The following is a 19,025-nucleotide window of genomic DNA, read 5'->3' as shown; positions in this document are numbered from 1 at the left end:
AGAGGAGGAGGAGGAGTCGAAGATGAGGAAGGTCGAGAGGAACAAGGAAGAGGAGGAGGAGGAGGAGGAGGAGGAAAAGGTCAAAGAGAACGAATAGGAAGAAGAGGAGGAGGAATTGGAGGTACAAAAGTATACATATAAACACTTTAAAACTGAGAGACTATGCTTTCTACAGTGTCTCTCTCTCTCTCTCTCTCTCTCTCTCTCTCTCTCTCTCTCTCTCTCTCACCTGCCGCCAATAAAACACACCCATGGGAGGGGAAAACCCAGGGAAAAAATGTCTGGAAAATAACAACGAAAATAAAAACCACAAAAGGGAAAAAATAGAAAAGAGGGAAAGGAATATGGGAAAACACACACACACACACACACACACACACACACACACACACACACACACACACACACACACACACAGGAGCTATGGAAGAAATTGCGTTGTATACGTATAGAGACACAGGAAGCAGAGAGAGAGAGAGAGAGAGAGAGAGAGAGAGAGAGAGAGAGAGAGAGAGAGAGAGAGAGAGAGAGAGACCATGTGGCAATAAAATCATAAAAACAGAAAAAACGAAAACAAGCAATTTAACTGACAGCAAACATTATAAAAACACACACATTAAATTAACATCAATATTACGAAACGTGGTAATGACAATTGACGTGCTTCGTGTTGTGTTTAGTTGCTTCACTGACAGAAAGACCAGAGGCGAGGCGACTGTCACGCCACACTCACAGAAGACTCACGCAACACTTACCCCACACTCATGCCAGACTCACAGAACACTTACACAACATTCACGCCACACTCACACCACACTCACGCCACACTCACACCACACTCACGCCACACTCCACTCACGCTACATCAAGGAAATGAATGAGAATAATCTTTGGTGAGGTAAATAAACGTTGGCGAGAAAAATATATTTCCATTGTTTGTCCGCAGAGGAAATACGGCTTGCAACAATTTCAATATTCACGAATTTCTAACCCGACCCACGGAAACTCTCCCCTCTCTACTCTCTCTCTCTCTCTCTCTCTCTCTCTCTCTCTCTCTCTCTCTCTCTCTCTCTCTCTCTCTCTCATATCGAGATTTATGTATCAGTACAGGAAAGAAAGGAAGAAAGAAGAAGAAAGAGTAATGGGCTAATTTTTGTGGTTATAAATTTGAGTGTAAGAAAAGTATTATAGAGGTTGTAGTAGTCTCTCTCTCTCTCTCTCTCTCTCTCTCTCTCTCTCTCTCTCTCTCTCTCTCTCTCTCTCTCTCTCTCTCTACACCTTCATCCACACCACTCCTACACACTACACTCTCTTCTCTATATTCATCCTCTCCCTTTAAACATTTCTACTCCCTGACTAACCTCACCCACACCATTTTTTCAACACCCACACGCTTTACAACACTATCCACCTCTCACTTTAACTACACCTTCCCTACACACTACACCCTATATTTTATCTATATCACCCCTTTACTCCCTTCCTCGCAAGCCTTTCCTACACCCTCGCCCAAAATCTAACCCTTGTCTACACCCTCCCTATTCTTACAGCTATCCACCGCACTACACTTTCGTCTACACCCTCATCTACACCTTCCATCAGTGTTCCCTGTAACTTCTACATGTTTTACAGTCCTCAGCACCTCCTTATCTACACTCTCCTCTTCCTCCTCCTCCTCCTCCTCTTCCTCCTCCTCTTCCTGCCTGGTAATGAGATATTCAGGTAAAAATTAACGAGAGAGAGAGAGAGAGAGAGAGAGAGAGAGAGAGAGAGAGAGAGAGAGAGAGAGAGAGAGAGAGAGATTTATTCGTGGAAGTCATGAAACAGAATTGAAAATGAAGAATAATACTCGTATCGATGAAGCGATGCATAGGAGAGAGAGAGAGAGAGAGAGAGAGAGAGAGAGAGAGAGAGAGAGAGAGAGAGAGAGAGAGAGAGAGAGAGAGAGAGAGAGAAGGGAGGGAAAATAATAAATGATGTGTTGAGAAAATCATGAAAGGCAGAAGATTAATTGGCGGCAGAAATAAGGAACAAGAAGAAGAAGGAAGAAGAAGAAGAAGAAGAAGAAGAAGAAGAAGAAGAAGAAGAAGGAAACACAGTATACTAAATTAATTGTTTCTCTCTCTCTCTCTCTCTCTCTCTCTCTCTCTCTCTCTCGATAAGACCCCGAGCCCGTGTTAAGGAAATGGGAAGATGCGGTTGGTCACTGAGGGAAAGCCGCCGGTGACTTTACTTAATTTCCGAACCGGCGAGTCCATGAGCGTGTCCCTTCGTCCCCGCTCCAGCTCACGTGATCACAGAGGGAGAGGGAGAGGAGAAGGGAGAGGGAGGGAGAGGAGAAGGGAGAGGGAGTGAGAGGGGGAGAGAGAGAATGATGGAAGACAAGGGAGATAGGCAAGAAGGAACGAAGGACAAAAGAAGGGAAATAGGGGACAGAGAGAGAGAGAGAGAGAGAGAGAGAGAGAGAGAGAGAGAGAGAGAGAGAGAGAGAGAGAGAGAGGATATGAGAAAGACAAGGGATATAGACAAGAGGGAATGAGAAAGATTATAAAAGGGAAGGAAAGAAGGGAATGGGGGGGAAGGGAGAGCGAGAGGTAGAGGGAGGGAGGGAGAGAGGTAGAGTGAGAGGAAGAGGAGATAAGGAGAGAAAGAGTGGGTGAAAGACAAGGAAGATGGACAAGAAAGAATGAGAAAGGAAAAATTAAAAGAAGAAAAGAAGGAAGTGAGGAAGAGAAAGAGAGAGAGAGAGAGAGAGAGAGAGAGAGAGAGAGAGAGAGAGAGAGAGAGAGAGAGAGAGAGAGAGAGAGAGAGAGAATGGAGATACAAAGAGAGAGAGAGAGAGAGAGAGAGAGAGAGAGAGAGAGAGAGAGAGAGAGAGAGAGAGAGAGAGAGAGAGAGAGAGAGAGAGGAATGGAGATACAAAGAGAGAGAGAGAGGAATGGAGAGAGAGAGAGAGAGAGAGAGAGAGAGAGAGAGAGAGAGAGAGAGAGAGAGAGAGAGAGGGAGAAACGAAGGAATGAGAAAGAAAGGAGAAATTTAAAGAAAGAAAGGAAAGAAAGAAGGGAAGGATGTGAATGAAGATTTAGAAAGGAGGAAGAGAAGCAAAAGAAGAGGAGTGAGGAACAAGAAAGAGAAGAGAAAGAAGGAAGAGGGTGGAAGAGTGGAAAAGAGAGGATAAAGGAGGGAGGGAGGGAGGGAGGGAGGGTGGGAGGGAGGGAAAGGAGAGGAGGAGGGAGACCAGGAGGGAGATAGTTCAGTAGTTACGTTTTCTCTCTCTCTCTCTCTCTCTCTCTCTCTCTCTCTCTCTCTCTCTCTCTCTCTCTCTCTCTCTCTCTCTCATACAGTTACGAACACCTGGTGTGGAAGGACAAGCAAAACAGGTCCCTTGGTGCCTTGCCGACCCGCGCCCTTTGTGGCCCTTAAGCGGCGAGGGAAGAGCAGGCGGAGGCGCAGCTGGGGGAGAAAGGCTGCTGCAGGAGGAGGAGGAGGCGGAGTGTTAGAAGAGAGATATAAGAAAACAGGTTAAGAGAAAATCTACTAATGGTTTAAAAGCGAAGTTACTTGTATGGCTTATGGAGAAGGAGGAGGAGGAGGAGATTGTTTTGGAGAAGAGGAGAAGGAAAAGGAGGAGGAGGAGGAGGAGGGAGAGGTGACTGCTTGTAGAAGCAAGGGGAGAGAGAAGAAGAAAAAAGAGGAAAAGGAGGAGATTACATAAAAGAAGAAAAGAAAAAGGAGGAATAGGACGACGACTCGAGGAGATCGTTTGGGAAAGAGAAGGAGAAGGAAGAGAAAGGAATAAAGAGAAGGAAGCATGAAGAAGACTATGAAGGGACTACTGTGGTCACTGTCACTCACCTCAGTAAGTGAAGATATTACAGGCAACACTGGGACGAGTCCTGCGTCACACTCAGGCCGCCGTCACCCTTCTTTCTTTCACTCACGCGCTTAGACAATGACTGACTCTCCTCCCTCTCTCCCTCCCTCTTCCCTTCTCCCGCTCTCGTTCCCCCCCCCCCACTCACTCGCATATTAACTACCATTTTTTTTTTCATTTTCTCTGTCTCACTGTATCTGGAATATATCTCGTCTCGTACACGGAGCGTGAAGAGCGTTTCTAAGCTCAGTCTAGCGGCATTTAAATTCCTGAACTCAGAATAAATAGAAAGTTTTAAATCGTAGGATTAGCAGGCAAGTGTGGTGACTCAGTGAGGAATGCGCGGAGACACGGGGAACGGGAGTGCTTGGTCTTTACACTCACTCATCTCTCCTTGGAATAATCTATTAGTTAGTTTGTTAGAGACGAGTCATTAAGGAACTTTTAAGGGAAGATTAGACGGGACTATGGATGTGAATAACTGGAAATAAGTAGGCATGTTTGTTTGTATATATGAAATGACACCTGCAGACATAATGGCATCTCACAGCTTCCCTTATTTCCTTATTGTAAATTAAAAAGTATACGAATAAAAACACAATAAAGCCTAACGACGTGTCCGTCTGATGACCTTAGCAACTTCCCTTGTGTTTGTATGTTGTTGTGTTGTTAGCACGGCGCATGCGTAGCCCAGTCCCAGGCCGCTGCCTCTCATTCAGACAACGTGACGACAATTCAGACTCCTTCATTCTCTCTTTCCGTCTCCCGCGCTCATCCCTCGTCACCTCATTTCCTCCCATCCATCCATCCAGACATTTATCCATCTATCTCATTTCTGTCTCCTTGTCTCCTTACCCCCTACTCCGTTTCCTCTATCCCTCCGTGTCTCCATAACTGTTTCCTCCCTTCTCATCTCTGCCTCCACCACCACCACCACCTCCGCCTCCTCCTTCACCACTCTATGCCGTCAACTGATGATGATGGATGTGCGGGAATAATGCGACTCTCGTATGTGTGTGTGTGTGTGTGTGTGTGTGTGTGTGTGTGTGTGTTCCTTCGGTTTATTCATTTGTATATTAATTTTTTACCTGCATCTCTCTCTCTCTCTCTCTCTCTCTCTCTCTCTCTCTCTCTCTCTCTCTCTCTCTCTCTCTCTCTCTCTCAGTAATCATAATATTCGATTAAAACATCAGAGAGAGAGAGAGAGAGAGAGAGAGAGAGAGAGAGAGAGAGAGAGAGACGGAAGCAGACACAAAGGGGAGAGAATAAAGAAGGATCATAGCCAAGGAGAGAGGAAAAAGAAGAGAGGGGGAAGATGGAGGAAAAGAGGAAGGAGAGACAGAGGAACAGAGAGAGAGAGAGAGAGAGAGAGAGAGAGAGAGAGAGAGAGAGAGAGAGAGAGAGAGAGAGAGGGATGAGCAAAGGAAGAGAAAGACGAAAAATGAGAGAGGAAAACTTTCTCGTGCCTCTTCCATTCCCTTCCCTTTACTCTCCTTCCTTTCTCTTTATTTCCCTCTCCTTCCTTTTATCTCCCTCCCTTCCTCATATCTTCCGCTCCTTTCTCTTTCCTCTCCCTGATGCTCAATATTTCCCTTCCCCTTCCATCTCTTCTCTCCTTCCCTTTCCTCTCCTCCCACTTCCTTTCTTCCCATCCTTTCCTTTTTCCCCTTTCCATCTCATTTCTATTTTTCCTTCTACCTTTCCCCTTCCTTTCCTTTTCCTTCACATTCCAGTATCGCCCATTTACCGCCCTTCTAGTTTTCCTCCCTCCCATTCCCGCCTTCCTATTACATCCTTTCCCTTTTCCCGTTCCATCTCAGCCTTACCTTTCCTCCTACCTCTTCTTCTGCCTCGCATTCCTCTTCCCTCTCTTAGTTTTCCTTCCTCCTACTCCCTTCCTTTCCGTCACTTCCTTTCCTTTCAGTCTCACACATACCAATGAGATCCCCCTGGCCCTCTTCCCCCCTCCTGGCACTCTGGAGGGTGCCACACACAGGGACACGAGATAATTAGCGCCGCGCCACCTACGTGAGGGACAAGAGGCCCCGCCGCCAGGGACCCGCTGCAGCCTTGCGGTGACGAGGAGCATTGTGTCTCGGCCTGACTTGACTTGCACGCCTCTCACCTCACGACGACGAGGACAAGGTGGAGGATGAGGTGGAGGAAGAGGGTAACGAGAAGATGAAGGAGGATGAAGATGAGATGAAGGATGAGGATGAGTAGGTGAAGGAACATTAAGTGGATGAGATAAAGAAGAAAGAGGAGGAGGAGGAGGAGGAGGAGGAGGAGGAGGACGAAGAAAACAAGATGAAGGAGAATGAGCACGATAAGGTGGAGGACGAGGACAAGGTAGAAGACGAAGAAATGAAGAAGTGAAGGAGGTTAAGGTGGACGAGGAGAAGGAAGAGGAGGAGGAGAAAGAAGAAGAAGAAGGACGAGATCAAGAACAGCGAGGAGAAGGAAGAAGTAGAAGCGGAAGTGAAGGAGATGAAAGAGAAACAAGAACCAGACTTGCTTGATAAAAGACACACAAAACAGAACATGATAAAAGACACCAAAAGGAAAGAACCAAGAGGGAAAAATAAATGTAAGAGAACAACAAGAGAAATTTAGAGACAATGAAAGTGTACTCACCACCACCACCACCACCACCACCACAGGGTCCCCTCGAGCAGTACAATTCATTAACAGTTTCCAATATTCGGACCCCGCCGCTGACCGCCGCCTCGAGCTGCTCAAATCAGATCACCTGTAAGAAGGGTGAGGGATTTTTGCATCGTCAGGGAATCTCGCACTGGAGTATTGGTTACGTGAGAGAGAGAGAGAGAGAGAGAGAGAGAGAGAGAGAGAGAGAGAGAGAGAGAGAGAGAGAGAGAGAGAGAGAGAGTAAACATTTGTCTTTTCTTTCTCTTTTCACATTTCGGAACGAGTTTGTTTTTGTTTGACTTTTTATTAATTTTTTTTAATTAATTCCTACGTACTGAGAGAAATATTTTATTTATCTGTTCACTTATTTATTTATCTGCCTGTCTATCTCTCTTCATTTTTTATACATTTGCAGTAATTTGTTTGCTGATGGAAAAGGTGTATTTTTCGTTGCCTATTCAAAATGTTACTTCAAAAATTTATCCTCACTTTTACAGACACAGGAAAAATGCACGAAACGTATAAAACTCTCTCTCTCTCTCTCTCTCTCTCTCTCTCTCTCTCTCTCTCTCTCTCTCTCTCTCTCTCTCTCTCTCTCTCTCTATCTGTGTAGGTAAAACTAAAACACCGCAGTAAAAAGTTTAGCAAAATCAAAATCAATCGTGAAAAACAAGTTTTGGATTTGTGTTTGCAGTAATCCCAAGGCTGCGATTTTGTGACTGCATTGATAGCGACAGTCCTGACAAACATTCGTCTGAACACTCACTTTATCTTGTTCATCTGTAATCTGTCCATTCCCATTTTGTCCTGCCTCTCTATGAGTATAATAGATCACAGGTAAAAGGAGACTTAACTTTACCTTATACTTCTCCGATTTATTTATTTCTAATTCGTCCAGCCTTTCTGCGAGTAACAAGGCTGGACAGAATCAGAACGAATACATCGCATGTAAAAGGAGACTCAACTTTATCTTATATTTCTCCGATTTATATAATATATAAATCGGAGAAATATACCACAATATACCGACTTACCACATATTATGTGGTAAGTCGGAGCTTATAGAAACTCATCAGCCTTTTCCCAAGGCTATACTTAGCCATAAAACAGAGCTATGTATAGGACGAGTTGCTGGAGTGAACGGTTCCGGTACAGAGGAAGGGCCAAATCACACGTGCGAATGAATCCGTCTCGAAGCTTCGTGAAACATTTCGAAGCAGAAAACGAGACAAGCCTAGTGCATAAAATGATTCGAACACAAAGACATACAAACATCAGAGAAGCTTCGGTTTAGATTTCGATGCAATCAATAAGTTACATTAACCCTTAAAGGACGGGCGAGTTGGCACGAGTCATTGTCTCAGGGAGAGGTTTTTAAGAAGATAATAGTCGATTTTCCCACTATCATATTTCCTTATATACTTAACGTAGGGCTATAAAACCAAGACAAAAAAGAAGCAGCAACACTTCTTTACAGCAGTGTTATTGCCAGAATTCTAGGTTGGTAGTTTAGGCGTGAGTAAAGGTTCAACAACAATATCTCATCTCCCCGGAAGACCCAGTGTGAGTTCGTTTGACTGGTCATGGCTGCGGCTACAGCTGACACGCGTGCAGTCTCACAGTTCACTGGTGCTGCCCCGTCTTCTTCCCAATACATTCTTATGTTATTATAACGTATTTCCCTGCATTTTTTTTTTTTTTGGGGGGGCGGGAATGAAATGATAAATATAGTAAAAAATAAATAAAAATAAAAAACTTCTTTACATTGTATTTTAATGTAACTTTCCTTGCATGTTTTTTTTTTTTCGGGGGGGGGGGGGAATGAAGAACAGAAAAAAAAAGTTACTTCTTTTCACTACGTCCTAATGGTGATCCAGTTACTTTCCTTACATTTTGGCAGGAGATATGAAAAAAAGATAAACTCAATAGACTTGATACCATTACATTCTGTTATAAGAACATAACATAAGAAATAAGGGAAGCTGCAAGAAGCCACCAGGCTTACACGTGGCGGTCCCTGTATGAAATATACCTACCTATTTCCACTATCATCCCCATTCATAAACCCGTCTAACCTTCTCTTAAAGCTATCTAATGCCCAAGCACTAACAACATGATTACTGAGTCCGTTCCATTCATCTACCACTCTATTTGAGAACCAATTTCTTCCTATTTCTTCCTATTTTCTTTTTCAAACTTGAACCCGTTATTTCTTGTTCTGTCCTGGTTGCTGATCCTAAGAATTTTGCTTACATCCCCCTTGTTATAACCCTTATACAACTTAAAGACTTCTATCAGGTCCCCTCTTAACCTACGTCTTTCTAGAGAATGTAAATTTAACAGCTTCAATCTCGCCTCGTAAGGAATACTCCTCATCCCCTGTATCCTTTTAGTCATTCTCCTTTGTACTGATTCTAATAGAACTATATCTTTCCTGTAATGTGGGGACCAGAACTGCACAGCGTATTCTAGATGAGGTCTGACGAGCGCTAAGTATAACTTTAATATTACTTCCGGCCTTCTATTTTTAACACTCCTAAAAATTAATCCTAATACCCTATTTGCCCTGTTTCTGGTCTCTATACATTGTTTTCCTAGATGGAGTTCAGTGTTAACTATAACATCTAAATCTTTCTCGTACCCTGTACTTACCAGAGTTTCGTTATTTATTGTGTACCTACTGTGTGGGTTTCCTCTACCTACGCTAAGTACTTTGCATTTGTTGATATTAAACTGCATTTGCCATCTGTCCGTCCATCCATTCATTCTATCTAAATTTGCCTGCAAGGCGATGGCATCCGATTCTGACCTAATTAATCTACCTATCTTTGTGTCATCCGCAAATTTACTAACATCACTACTAATTCCACTATCCAAGTCATTGATATATATCAAAAAACATAATTGCCACATAAATACAATAAATATATCACTTATTGTACACTATGTAGTAATACTATAGTACAATATTCATCACTACAGTACATTGCTCATCACTATTCATACTACTTTTATATTCTTAGAGTGAAAGTTACTGAAGCAAGTGGACACACGTGGCTTCCTTCCCTTCACGCATCGGGACGAGTTGAATAACCTCCCATCCATTATGGAGGTTTTAGGTGTACTGAAACTAGGCTTGTGCAAGCCAGCAATTTTGTAAATGTTGCCAGTTCATGCTTAAAACAATTATCGCCCTCCTGTATTTGACTGAAGGGAGGAAAACGTCCTCACGCACATATGCGTCACCCGCCCTTTCTGTAAGCCGCGCACTGGTGCGTCACCCGCCGGTTAGGGTTTAATGCTAATTCTACGAATACCATAATTTGTTCTTATTTTGTTCAGTCTCTCTACGAGTAACAAAACTAGACGGAATCATGAACGAATGCATCGGAGACAAGTAGCACCTCAGTCCTGGGACAAAGCTAGGGAGGCGAGGCTTAGGTGGTGCGGGGGCGTCGAGGAGAGACGAGGAGTATGTGACGAGTCTCTCTCCTGGCACAGATACGAGGGTGTTGAAGGGTCTCAGATAACAAACTCGAGTTGTTTTCTTTTTCCTAACCTGCAAGGGAGGCTCGTCAAGGTGAATCAGTTTTTGACATAGAAAACGGACTAGCCAAGGCCTATTTATAAACAAACCACGGAAATTATCTTTTTTTTTTTTGACGGAAAAGATTGGCCAAGGTTTAATGAAAGCATGCTCGAGAAAATATATTATGCTTTCTTTATATGATTTTACGTAGATTGGTTAAGGCTTCATATGAACTTCAGGAGGAGAGAGAGAGAGAGAGAGAGAGAGAGAGAGAGAGAGAGAGAGAGAGAGAGAGAGAGAGAGAGAGAGAGAGAGAGAGTTTATGTCCCTCCTTCCCTCTCTTCCTGTTCTTTCCTCCAGTTCCTCTTTTCTCTCTTTTTATCCTTATCTTACTTACCATTAACAGCGAGAGAGAGAGAGAGAGAGAGAGAGAGAGAGAGAGAGAGAGAGAGAGAGAGAGAGAGAGAGAGAGAGAGAGAGAGAAGAAAGTTTAATCTTCACTCCTTAAATAATATATACTGGAAGAGTTCTAAAAAGAGAAGACCAGTTTGGCTCCAGAAAGTGTCTTGATACTCCCCTCTTAACTTAAAGAAGCTGAGGCCATACCAGAAAAAAATAACGAGAAAGAAGGGCAAGTGTTCCAGAGTTTAGCGGTAAATTTCCGGGCAATACAGAGAGAGAACCTTTACCACTCGAGGCTCTGAGGAACACGAAGATCCTGCTAAGCGTTTCCCGGGAGAGGATAAGGCGAGTATTGAGAAACGTGGAGGGGGAGACTAAACGTTTTCTTGGGAAGTGTATTGAGGGACAAGACGGTGGTAGGCAAAGTTTTCCTGGGACAAGATTATACAAGGTTACTGAATAGGGAAACAAGAGTAGCAGTAATAGCGAGTAGTGAGAAACATGAAAGGGGGAAGGTAAATGTTTTCTTGGAGAGTATTCAAGGACAAGAAGATGGAAGGCAAAATTTTCCAGGGACAAAAAATAAGCATGGTCTTGTCATTACTCAGTAGGGAAGCATAAGTAACAGTACATAAGAACATAAGAAATAAGGGAAGCTGCAAGAAGCGACCAGGCTTACACGTGGCAGTCCCTGTATGAAACACTCCTACCTATTTCCATCTGTTATCCCCATCCATAAACTTGTCTAATCTTCTCTTAAAGCTCTCTAGTGTCCTGGCACTAACTACATGATTACTGAGTCCGTTCCACTCATCTACCACTCTATTTGAGAACCAATTTTTTTCCTATCTCCTTCCTAAACCTAAATTTTTCAAGCTTGAACCCGTTATTTCTTGTTCTACCTTGGTTGCTGATCCTAAGAATTTTGCTTACATCTCCCTTGTTATAACCCCTATACCACTTAAAGACTTCTATCAGGTCCCCTCTTAACCTACGTCTCTCTAGAGAATGTAAATTTAACCGCTTCAACCTCGCTTCGTAAGGAATACTCCTCATCCCCTGGATCCTTTTAGTCATTCTCCTCTGTACTGATTCTAATAGACCTATATCTTTCCTGTAATGTGGGGACCAGAACTGCACAGCGTAGTCTAGATGAGGTCTGACCAGCGCCAAGTATAACTTTAATATTACTTCCGGCCTTCTACTTTTAACACTCCTAAAAATGAATCCTAGTACCCTATTTGCCTTGTTTCTGGCTTCTATGCATTGTTTCCCTAGACGGAGTTCAGAGCTAACTATAACTCCTAAATCTTTCTCGTACCCTGTACCTACCAGAGTTTGGGTGTTTAATGTGTACCTATTGTGTGGGTTTCCTCTACCTACGCTAAGCACTTTGCATTTATTGATATTAAATTGCATTTGCCATCTATCCGTCCATTCATTCATTCTATCTAAGTCTGTCTGCAAGGCGATGGCATCCGCTTCTGACCTAATTAATCTACCTATCTTTGTGTCATCCGCAAATTTACTAACATCGCTACTAATTCCACTATCCAAGTCATTGATATATATTAGAAATAATAATGGCCCTAATACTGATCCCTGTGGCACCCCACTAATGACATGACCCCACTCGGATTTCGAGCCGTTTATTAGCACTCTCTGTCGCCTGTTACCAAGCCATGACCCTATCCAACCTAACACCTTCCCATCTATCCCGTGCGCCCTAACCTTTCTCAGGAGCCTTTGATGGGGCACCTTGTCGAATGCTTTACTAAAGTCCAGATATAAGATATCATAACTATCACCATTATCTACTGCCTCGTACACCTTACTGTAAAAACTTAACAAGTTTGTCAGGCAAGACTTCCCCTTCGTGAAGCCATGCTGTGACTGATTTATCAAGTTATGTTTGTCTAAATGTTCCCTAATGTTCCTGGCTATTATTGACTCTAACATTTTACCTACAACTGAAGTTAAGCTGACAGGTCTATAATTAGACGCTAAAGTTTTATCCCCTTTCTTAAAGATGGGTACTACATTAGCCTGCCTCCACATTACTGGTACCTCACCCGACTCCAGTGATTTCCTAAAGACAGAAACTAACGGCTCACTAATAATCTTTTTACATTCCTTCAGTACTCTGGGATATATTTCATCAGGTCCTGGTGACTTGAACTTTTTTAGCCTATCTATCTCCTGCTCCACTATCTCCCTAGTTATGGAAATATCCGTCAGCTTCTCATACTCATCTGCTCTAAACACCTGTTCACTATCTGGCATATCCTGCATGTTTTCCTGAGTGAAGACAGTTAAAAAATAATCATTCAGAAGTTTACTAATCTCCTCCCAGAACTAACCAGCTCCCCATCTGCTGCCTTTAATGGACCTACAGTATCCTTATTTTTCGTCCTGTATACCTGATAAAATCCCTTGGGGTCCGTCTTCGCCTGGCTGGCTACCTTTAATTCATAATTGTCCTTAGCTTTCCTCGTTAACTTCCTGACTGTTCTAACTAATTCATTATACTGTGTCCTTAAAACTTCCTCACCTGCCTTTAATCTCTTATATACACTTCTCTTACGCCCTATATAATGCTTTAACCTAGCAGTCATCCATTTAGGGTCATTTTTTTGTGATCTTATTGTTTTATATGGGATATTTGCTAATTGACCTGTATGAACTTTATCTACGAAATATTTATACAATTCATCTACATTTACTTCACCTAAACCCCTCATCTCGTTCCCTACCATCCTCTCCCCTCCCTCATCAACTCGCCTCGACCTTACCTCTCTCATTTCACCATGACCTGACATTCCAAGATACTCACACCTATCTCCCCCCTTCCTCTTTCCTCCTCCCTTCTGGAGCCTCACCTCACCTCCCTCATCCTGCCTTATCTCTCTTCCTGCCTTATCTCTCTTCCTGCCTTATCTCTCAGTAATAGTACTAGCGGTAGTAGTAATTGTAGTAGTGGTGGTAGTAGTAGTAGTAGTAGTAGTAGTAGTAGTAGTAGTAGTAGTAGTAGTAGTAGTAGTAGTAGTAGTAGTAGTAGTAGTAGTAGTAGTAGTAGTAGTAGTAGTAGTAGTTGCTGTTGTTATAGTAGTAATAGAGTAGAAAAGAGAGAGAGAGAGAGAGAGAGAGAGAGAGAGAGAGAGAGAGAGAGAGAGAGAGAGAGAGAGAGAGAGAGAGAGAGAGAGAGAGAGAGAGAGAGAGAGAGAGAGAGAGAGAGAGAGAGAGAGAGAGAGAGAGAGAGACCTCCTTCCTTCTCCTCGTGTCTTTCTTTCCTTCAGTTCTTCTTCTTTCTTATTTTCTATTCTGATCTTATTTACCATCAACAGAGAGAGAGAGAGAGAGAGAGAGAGAGAGAGAGAGAGAGAGAGAGAGAGTCTCCCTTCCTTCTTTTCATGTCTTTCTTTCTTCACTTTCTCTTCTCCCTTATTTTTTTTTATTTTGACCTTATTTACCATCAGCAGAGAGAGAGAGAGAGAGAGAGAGAGAGAGAGAGAGAGAGAGAGAGAGACCTCCTTCCTTCTCTTCGTGTCTTTCTTTCCTTCAGTTCCTCTTCTTCCTTATTTTCTATTCTGATCTTATTTACCATCAACAGAGAGAGAGAGAGAGAGAGAGAGAGAGAGAGAGAGAGAGAGAGTCCCCCTTCCTTCTTTTCATGTTTTTTTTTCTTCACTTTCTCTTCTCCCTTATCTTTTTATTTTATTTTGACCTTATTTACCATCAGCAGAGAGAGAGAGAGAGAGAGAGAGAGAGAGAGAGAGAGAGAGAGAGAGAGAGAGAGAGACTAAACGCACCATTGTCTCCCGCTACCAGCTGCTTAAATCTCCTGCCACCTGTGGACGACACAGGTGCGAACTTTACCTGGCCCGTCTTGGCGTGAGCAGGGGTCAATTTTTAACTACAATTAGAGCTGTGGCAGGATGGAAGATCGATTCAGCGCAACAATTACCGTCCTCGCGTGGCCGGAAAGCTTGGGCGGTTATCACGAGAAGGAACAGCACGAGGGAAGGAAAGAAAAGAGATGGAAGAGATGGAGGGAAAAAGTTTAGATTATGAGATGAAGGAAGGGAAAATGTGAGATAATCGGAAGGATGAAGAGGAAAGGTTAAGATTATTAGTAGGAGAGAAAAAAATAGGGTTATTAAGAGGAAAAGAAAAGGTAAAGATTATTATGAGGAGGAAGAAGAGAGAAGGTGAGGATTATTAAGAAAAGGAGGAAGGGAAAAGATGAAGATTATCAGCAGAAAGAGAGAAGTGAAGATGATCGAAAGGAAAACAGGAAAGGTGTAGATAATCAGAAGAAAAGAGTAGATTATTAGGTGAAGGTGGGAAAAAGAGGTAAAGATTATCAGAATGAGGAAAAGAAGAGGAAGAAGATGGAGAGGTAAAGGTCAAGGTTACAATAAGGTAGAAGGAGAGAAGATAGGCAGAGATAAGGGTTGTCAGGGGAAGAAAGAAGAGAAGAGGAAATGGAAGAATTGAAAAGAAAAAAGACAGAAAAAACGCTAAAATATGCAAATAAAATGTAGGACAAAAGAGGAAAAAAAGTTACTCGAAAAATTAAGAAAGAAAGAAAGAAAGAAAGAAAGAAAGAAAGAAAGAAAGAAAACAATAACACGAAAGAAAAGAATAATAAAGCAAGAATGGAGATAGAAAGAGCAAAGAGCAAGGAATGGAGGGAAGGAGGAACGAAGGGAGGGAGAAGGAAGACACAGCTGGACACAAGCAGAGGTGGAGGGTTCGCTACTGTTCCGGAATACGAAAACCATCCAGAAAGTACCACAGACAGAGACACTGGAAGGACAAATGGAGAAAACGTTGGAGGAGAGGAAAGTGAAGAAGAAAAGAAGGGGGGCTGTTGGAGGAAAAACGAAGGTAGAAGAGTAGAGATGAAGGGGAGACTTGGAGGGATTGATGGATGGAATGGAGAAGCTGATGGAAGGATAGTGTTGAGTGATGGAGGGAAACAAAAGATTGGACAGGAGAGGAGGATGAAGGACAGGGTGTGGAGGAAACGTAGAAGAGGTATGAGAAGGGAAGGAGAATTGAATAGTGGAGGAAAAAAAACGAAAAGAAGAGGAATAAAGGAGCAAGGAGGCAGCCACAAGAAGGAGAGGTGGAGAGGAAGGAAAAAACGGAGAGAAAAAGACGAGAGGACAAGGAAGAGGAATAAAGGAGCGTGGAGAGAAACCCAAGAAAAACAGGAGAAAAAGGAGGGAAAGAAGTCTGAAAGGAAACCTGGAGAGGTGGAAGGAGGAGAGAACAGAGAGAAATAAAAAGACAAGTGGACAAGGAAGAGAAAGGAAAGAACGTGGCAAAAAACACAAAAAGGAGAGGAAAAAAAGGGGGGAAGAGGAAAGCGGAATGAAGGGAAACATAGAAAGGTGGAGGGGGAGGAAAAAACGGAGAGAAACAAAGGACGAAAAGGAGGAATAAAAGAAAAGGAAATGAAGAAATAATGAATGAACGAAGGAAGGATGGCATGAAAGAAGGAAGAAATGAATGAAGGAATGAAGGAAGGAAGGAAAGGTCACCAGGTCACTTCCAAGTCAATAAGTACTAGCGGGTAAGGTTGTCACTTCCCTTCTGTGTATCCTCCTCTTTTCCTCTTCTGTTTCCCTCTTGTCCTCTTTCCCTCTTGTCCTCTTTTCCTCTTGGCCTGGTTCCCTTTCCCCTGACGCGGTGCTCGGCAGGGGGCGTGCCAATCATCGCAGTGGTGAGCCAATACTGCCCTGTGATTGGTGCAGCCATAGCCCTCGTCACTCAGGAGGAAGGGGACTGGTTGCCTACTGACCCAATCTCGGTGCTTCCTTCACTCTAAATAACCTGTGTTTGTTTGTTTATTTGCTTTTTTTCGGTTCTTTTGATGTTTTTCGGGATTTGCGGATGACAAATTTGACACGAAACCAAAAAACAACGATTGAAAATAAAAAAAAAAAAAAAAATCCCGGTGCTTCCTTTGCTTGAAATCATTTTTGGTGTGATGCAATTTGTTTGTTCATTTGTATTTTTTCGCTTGTTTTGATGTTTTCCAGATTTACAGATGGCAGGTGTGACACGAAACATGAAAAAACAACAACGAATGGAAATGAAAAAATAAACACAGCAGTATTTGTTCGTTAGTTCGCTTGTTCGTTAGCTTTGTTATTCCTTAATAGTTGGTGGCACCAAACACAGCAGGAAGAAAACAAATAAACATGACAAACGCACAAACACAATCCAGTCAGAGGAAAATTAATATTCGTTAGTTTATTTCTTTGTTTTGTTGTCTTTGAAAGAATTAGTGACATGAAGTGCGGCACGAAATAAACTGATGAACGTGACAGACAAGCATAACAAAGCACGCATCACGCATCACTGTCAATGACGCAGCAATGACTGATGACCTCAATACACCATTAAAGCTTGCACACCTCACCTGACCTACATAGTGGACACTCACATGCCCGTCCCGTCTCATCGCATTAATTAATCAAGGATGACTCGCTTCAATAACCACATCCCAGCTTTGCCGCGTCGATGGATTCAACTTAACACTGGAAAACATTCACACAAATATATATTTAGCGTAAAAAAAAAAGGCATGGCATTTGGAGCAAAACACCTCGTCATAAATGGATTTTCCCCCGCCACGCTAACTCGATCATGAGGCAAAGCGTGATGGAGGAGCAGCCGCGGAGGAACCTTGAGAGGCTTTATGGTGCTACTCGACGGTGGAGGGGCGAGGCAGCACAGGGAGAATGGTTGTAACTACATAGAAGAATGATTTGTCTCTGATACAGCACGTCCATATAAGTATCACGCTTCTACTCGACGAGAAAGGAAAGAGGCGGTCTGGCCCATGAGCGTCGCGGGGAGAAGGGGTTGTAACTAGGTAGGTAACGTCTCATATTCAGTCCATATATGTATAAAGAAACGTAGGGTTGTTTTACAGTAAAAGGACACGGTAATGGCTCTGTCTATGGGAGTGTATGTGTCTGTTGCTCCATGTGTACCTTCATCTGTGTATCTGCCTGGTTGCTCATGGTTGGTGGTGGAAAAGTAAAAATCTAGTGACACAAGTAGTTACGATATTTAAACTTTACAGTCAGTGTTTAAACTCAACAATTTTAATCAGAATGAGTATACGTGATCTGCATGAGACCTTGTGGTTATATCAGACTCGTAATATGATGAATAAATAATCTATCGATCTGTCTATCTGTTTACTTTATCTATTTACTAATGTATATATGTATTTATCCATATATTCATCTATATTAATATCTATCCATCCATCTATCTATCTCCCTACCTATCTGTATCTATCTATCTAAGGTGACTGATGCGGCCAAGGTGACCTTAACAGCAGCAGCAACACGAGGCAAAACATAACACCACAAACCCCAACAGCTGTAATGAAACGGTACAGAAAACAATACTGGCAGCGAAATATGTAACTGTCCGTCTGTTTGTCTGAATGTGTATTAATCAGTCTGTCTGTCTTCCTGTCTGCCTCTGAAGGACAAGGACAGAGCGAACCACGAACATTCGCACGCACAAAAAAAAGTTGAAGGGAAACAAATAAACTAAAACGTAACTTTTCTTTTTTCCCACGAGAGTCAATAAAAAAATTGTACGAACACCGGTCTGTTTTATTACGGCGCGTTTGTGATCACACACACACACATACACACACACACACACACACACACACACACACACACACACACACACACACACACACACACACATGCCAAAAGCCGTGCATTTTTTTCGCTTCTGAGGGGGAAAAAAAAAGAAGCTAAAATGATAATGCCAAAAGTTAATATAGAGACCAACTTTTCGTTTTTCATTTTGTGCCCCCTGTGTGTGTGTGTGTGTGTGTGTGACTGAAATCCCTTCCTCACGCCACCTCAATTTTCCTAAGTCAATTATTTACAACAACTGGAGGAAGAAGGGAGAGGGAGATAAGATAAAGCAAGAGGAGGAGGAGGAGGAGGAAGAGGAGGAGGAGGAGGAGGAGGAGGAGGAGGAGAGGAGAAGGAGGAGGAGGAGGAGGAGGAGGAGGAGGAAGAATAGATGATTAAATACCTTCCGAGTAACCTGAATTGTCCCGGATAAGGAGGATGAAGAGGAGGAGGAGGAAGAAAACAGGCACAAAGGAAGAGCAAACAAAAGCAGACCTAAGGAGGAGGAGGAGGAGGAGGAGGAGGAGGAGGAGGAGGAGGAGGAGGAGGAGGAGGAGGAGGAGGAAGAGGAGGTAGGAAAAAATTGAGAAAGGGATTTAAACGAAGTAAGACGAATAAATAATGCATAGATGCGAGAGAGAGAGAGAGAGAGAGAGAGAGAGAGAGAGAGAGAGAGAGAGAGAGAGAGAGAGAGAGAGAGAGAGAGAGAGAGAGAGAGAGAGAGAGGGAGAGGGAGAGGGAGAGTCGGGGTACCAAGGAGTTGCATAAGTACAGTATTCTGGTATTCTAAGCCATTTAACACCCTCATTAATGTAGTGCTTTGTGGCGTAATAACTTCACCTTTAAGACGATTATGAGTTGGCAGGAGCGAGGCTAAGTGTTAAGAAAG

General features: G+C 43.0%; 1 protein-coding gene and 1 long non-coding RNA gene across 2 annotated transcripts in view; both read right to left on the bottom strand.

Annotated features, from left to right (window-relative positions):
• Window positions 1-4,262, bottom strand: part of LOC135116322 (uncharacterized) — a 147,812-nt gene extending 143,550 nt beyond the window's left edge. Inside the window, exons 1-2 of the mRNA XM_064033675.1 lie at window positions 4,259-4,262; window positions 3,856-3,896 (exon numbers count right to left, since the gene is read on the bottom strand). Coding sequence (XP_063889745.1) covers window positions 3,856-3,896; window positions 4,259-4,262 — 45 coding nt within the window. The remainder of the gene's footprint in view (window positions 1-3,855; window positions 3,897-4,258) is intronic.
• A 1,717-nt stretch (window positions 4,263-5,979) lies between these two features.
• Window positions 5,980-19,025, bottom strand: part of LOC135116456 (uncharacterized) — a 239,226-nt gene continuing 226,180 nt past the window's right edge. The window contains exon 5 of the long non-coding RNA XR_010276344.1: window positions 5,980-6,623. This is a non-coding gene — a long non-coding RNA (uncharacterized LOC135116456). The remainder of the gene's footprint in view (window positions 6,624-19,025) is intronic.

The sequence above is a fragment of the Scylla paramamosain genome, chromosome 31 (genome assembly GCF_035594125.1).
Source record: "Scylla paramamosain isolate STU-SP2022 chromosome 31, ASM3559412v1, whole genome shotgun sequence".
Lineage (NCBI taxonomy): Eukaryota > Metazoa > Arthropoda > Malacostraca > Decapoda > Portunidae > Scylla > Scylla paramamosain.
This window is presented reverse-complemented; position numbering and strand designations above follow the sequence as displayed.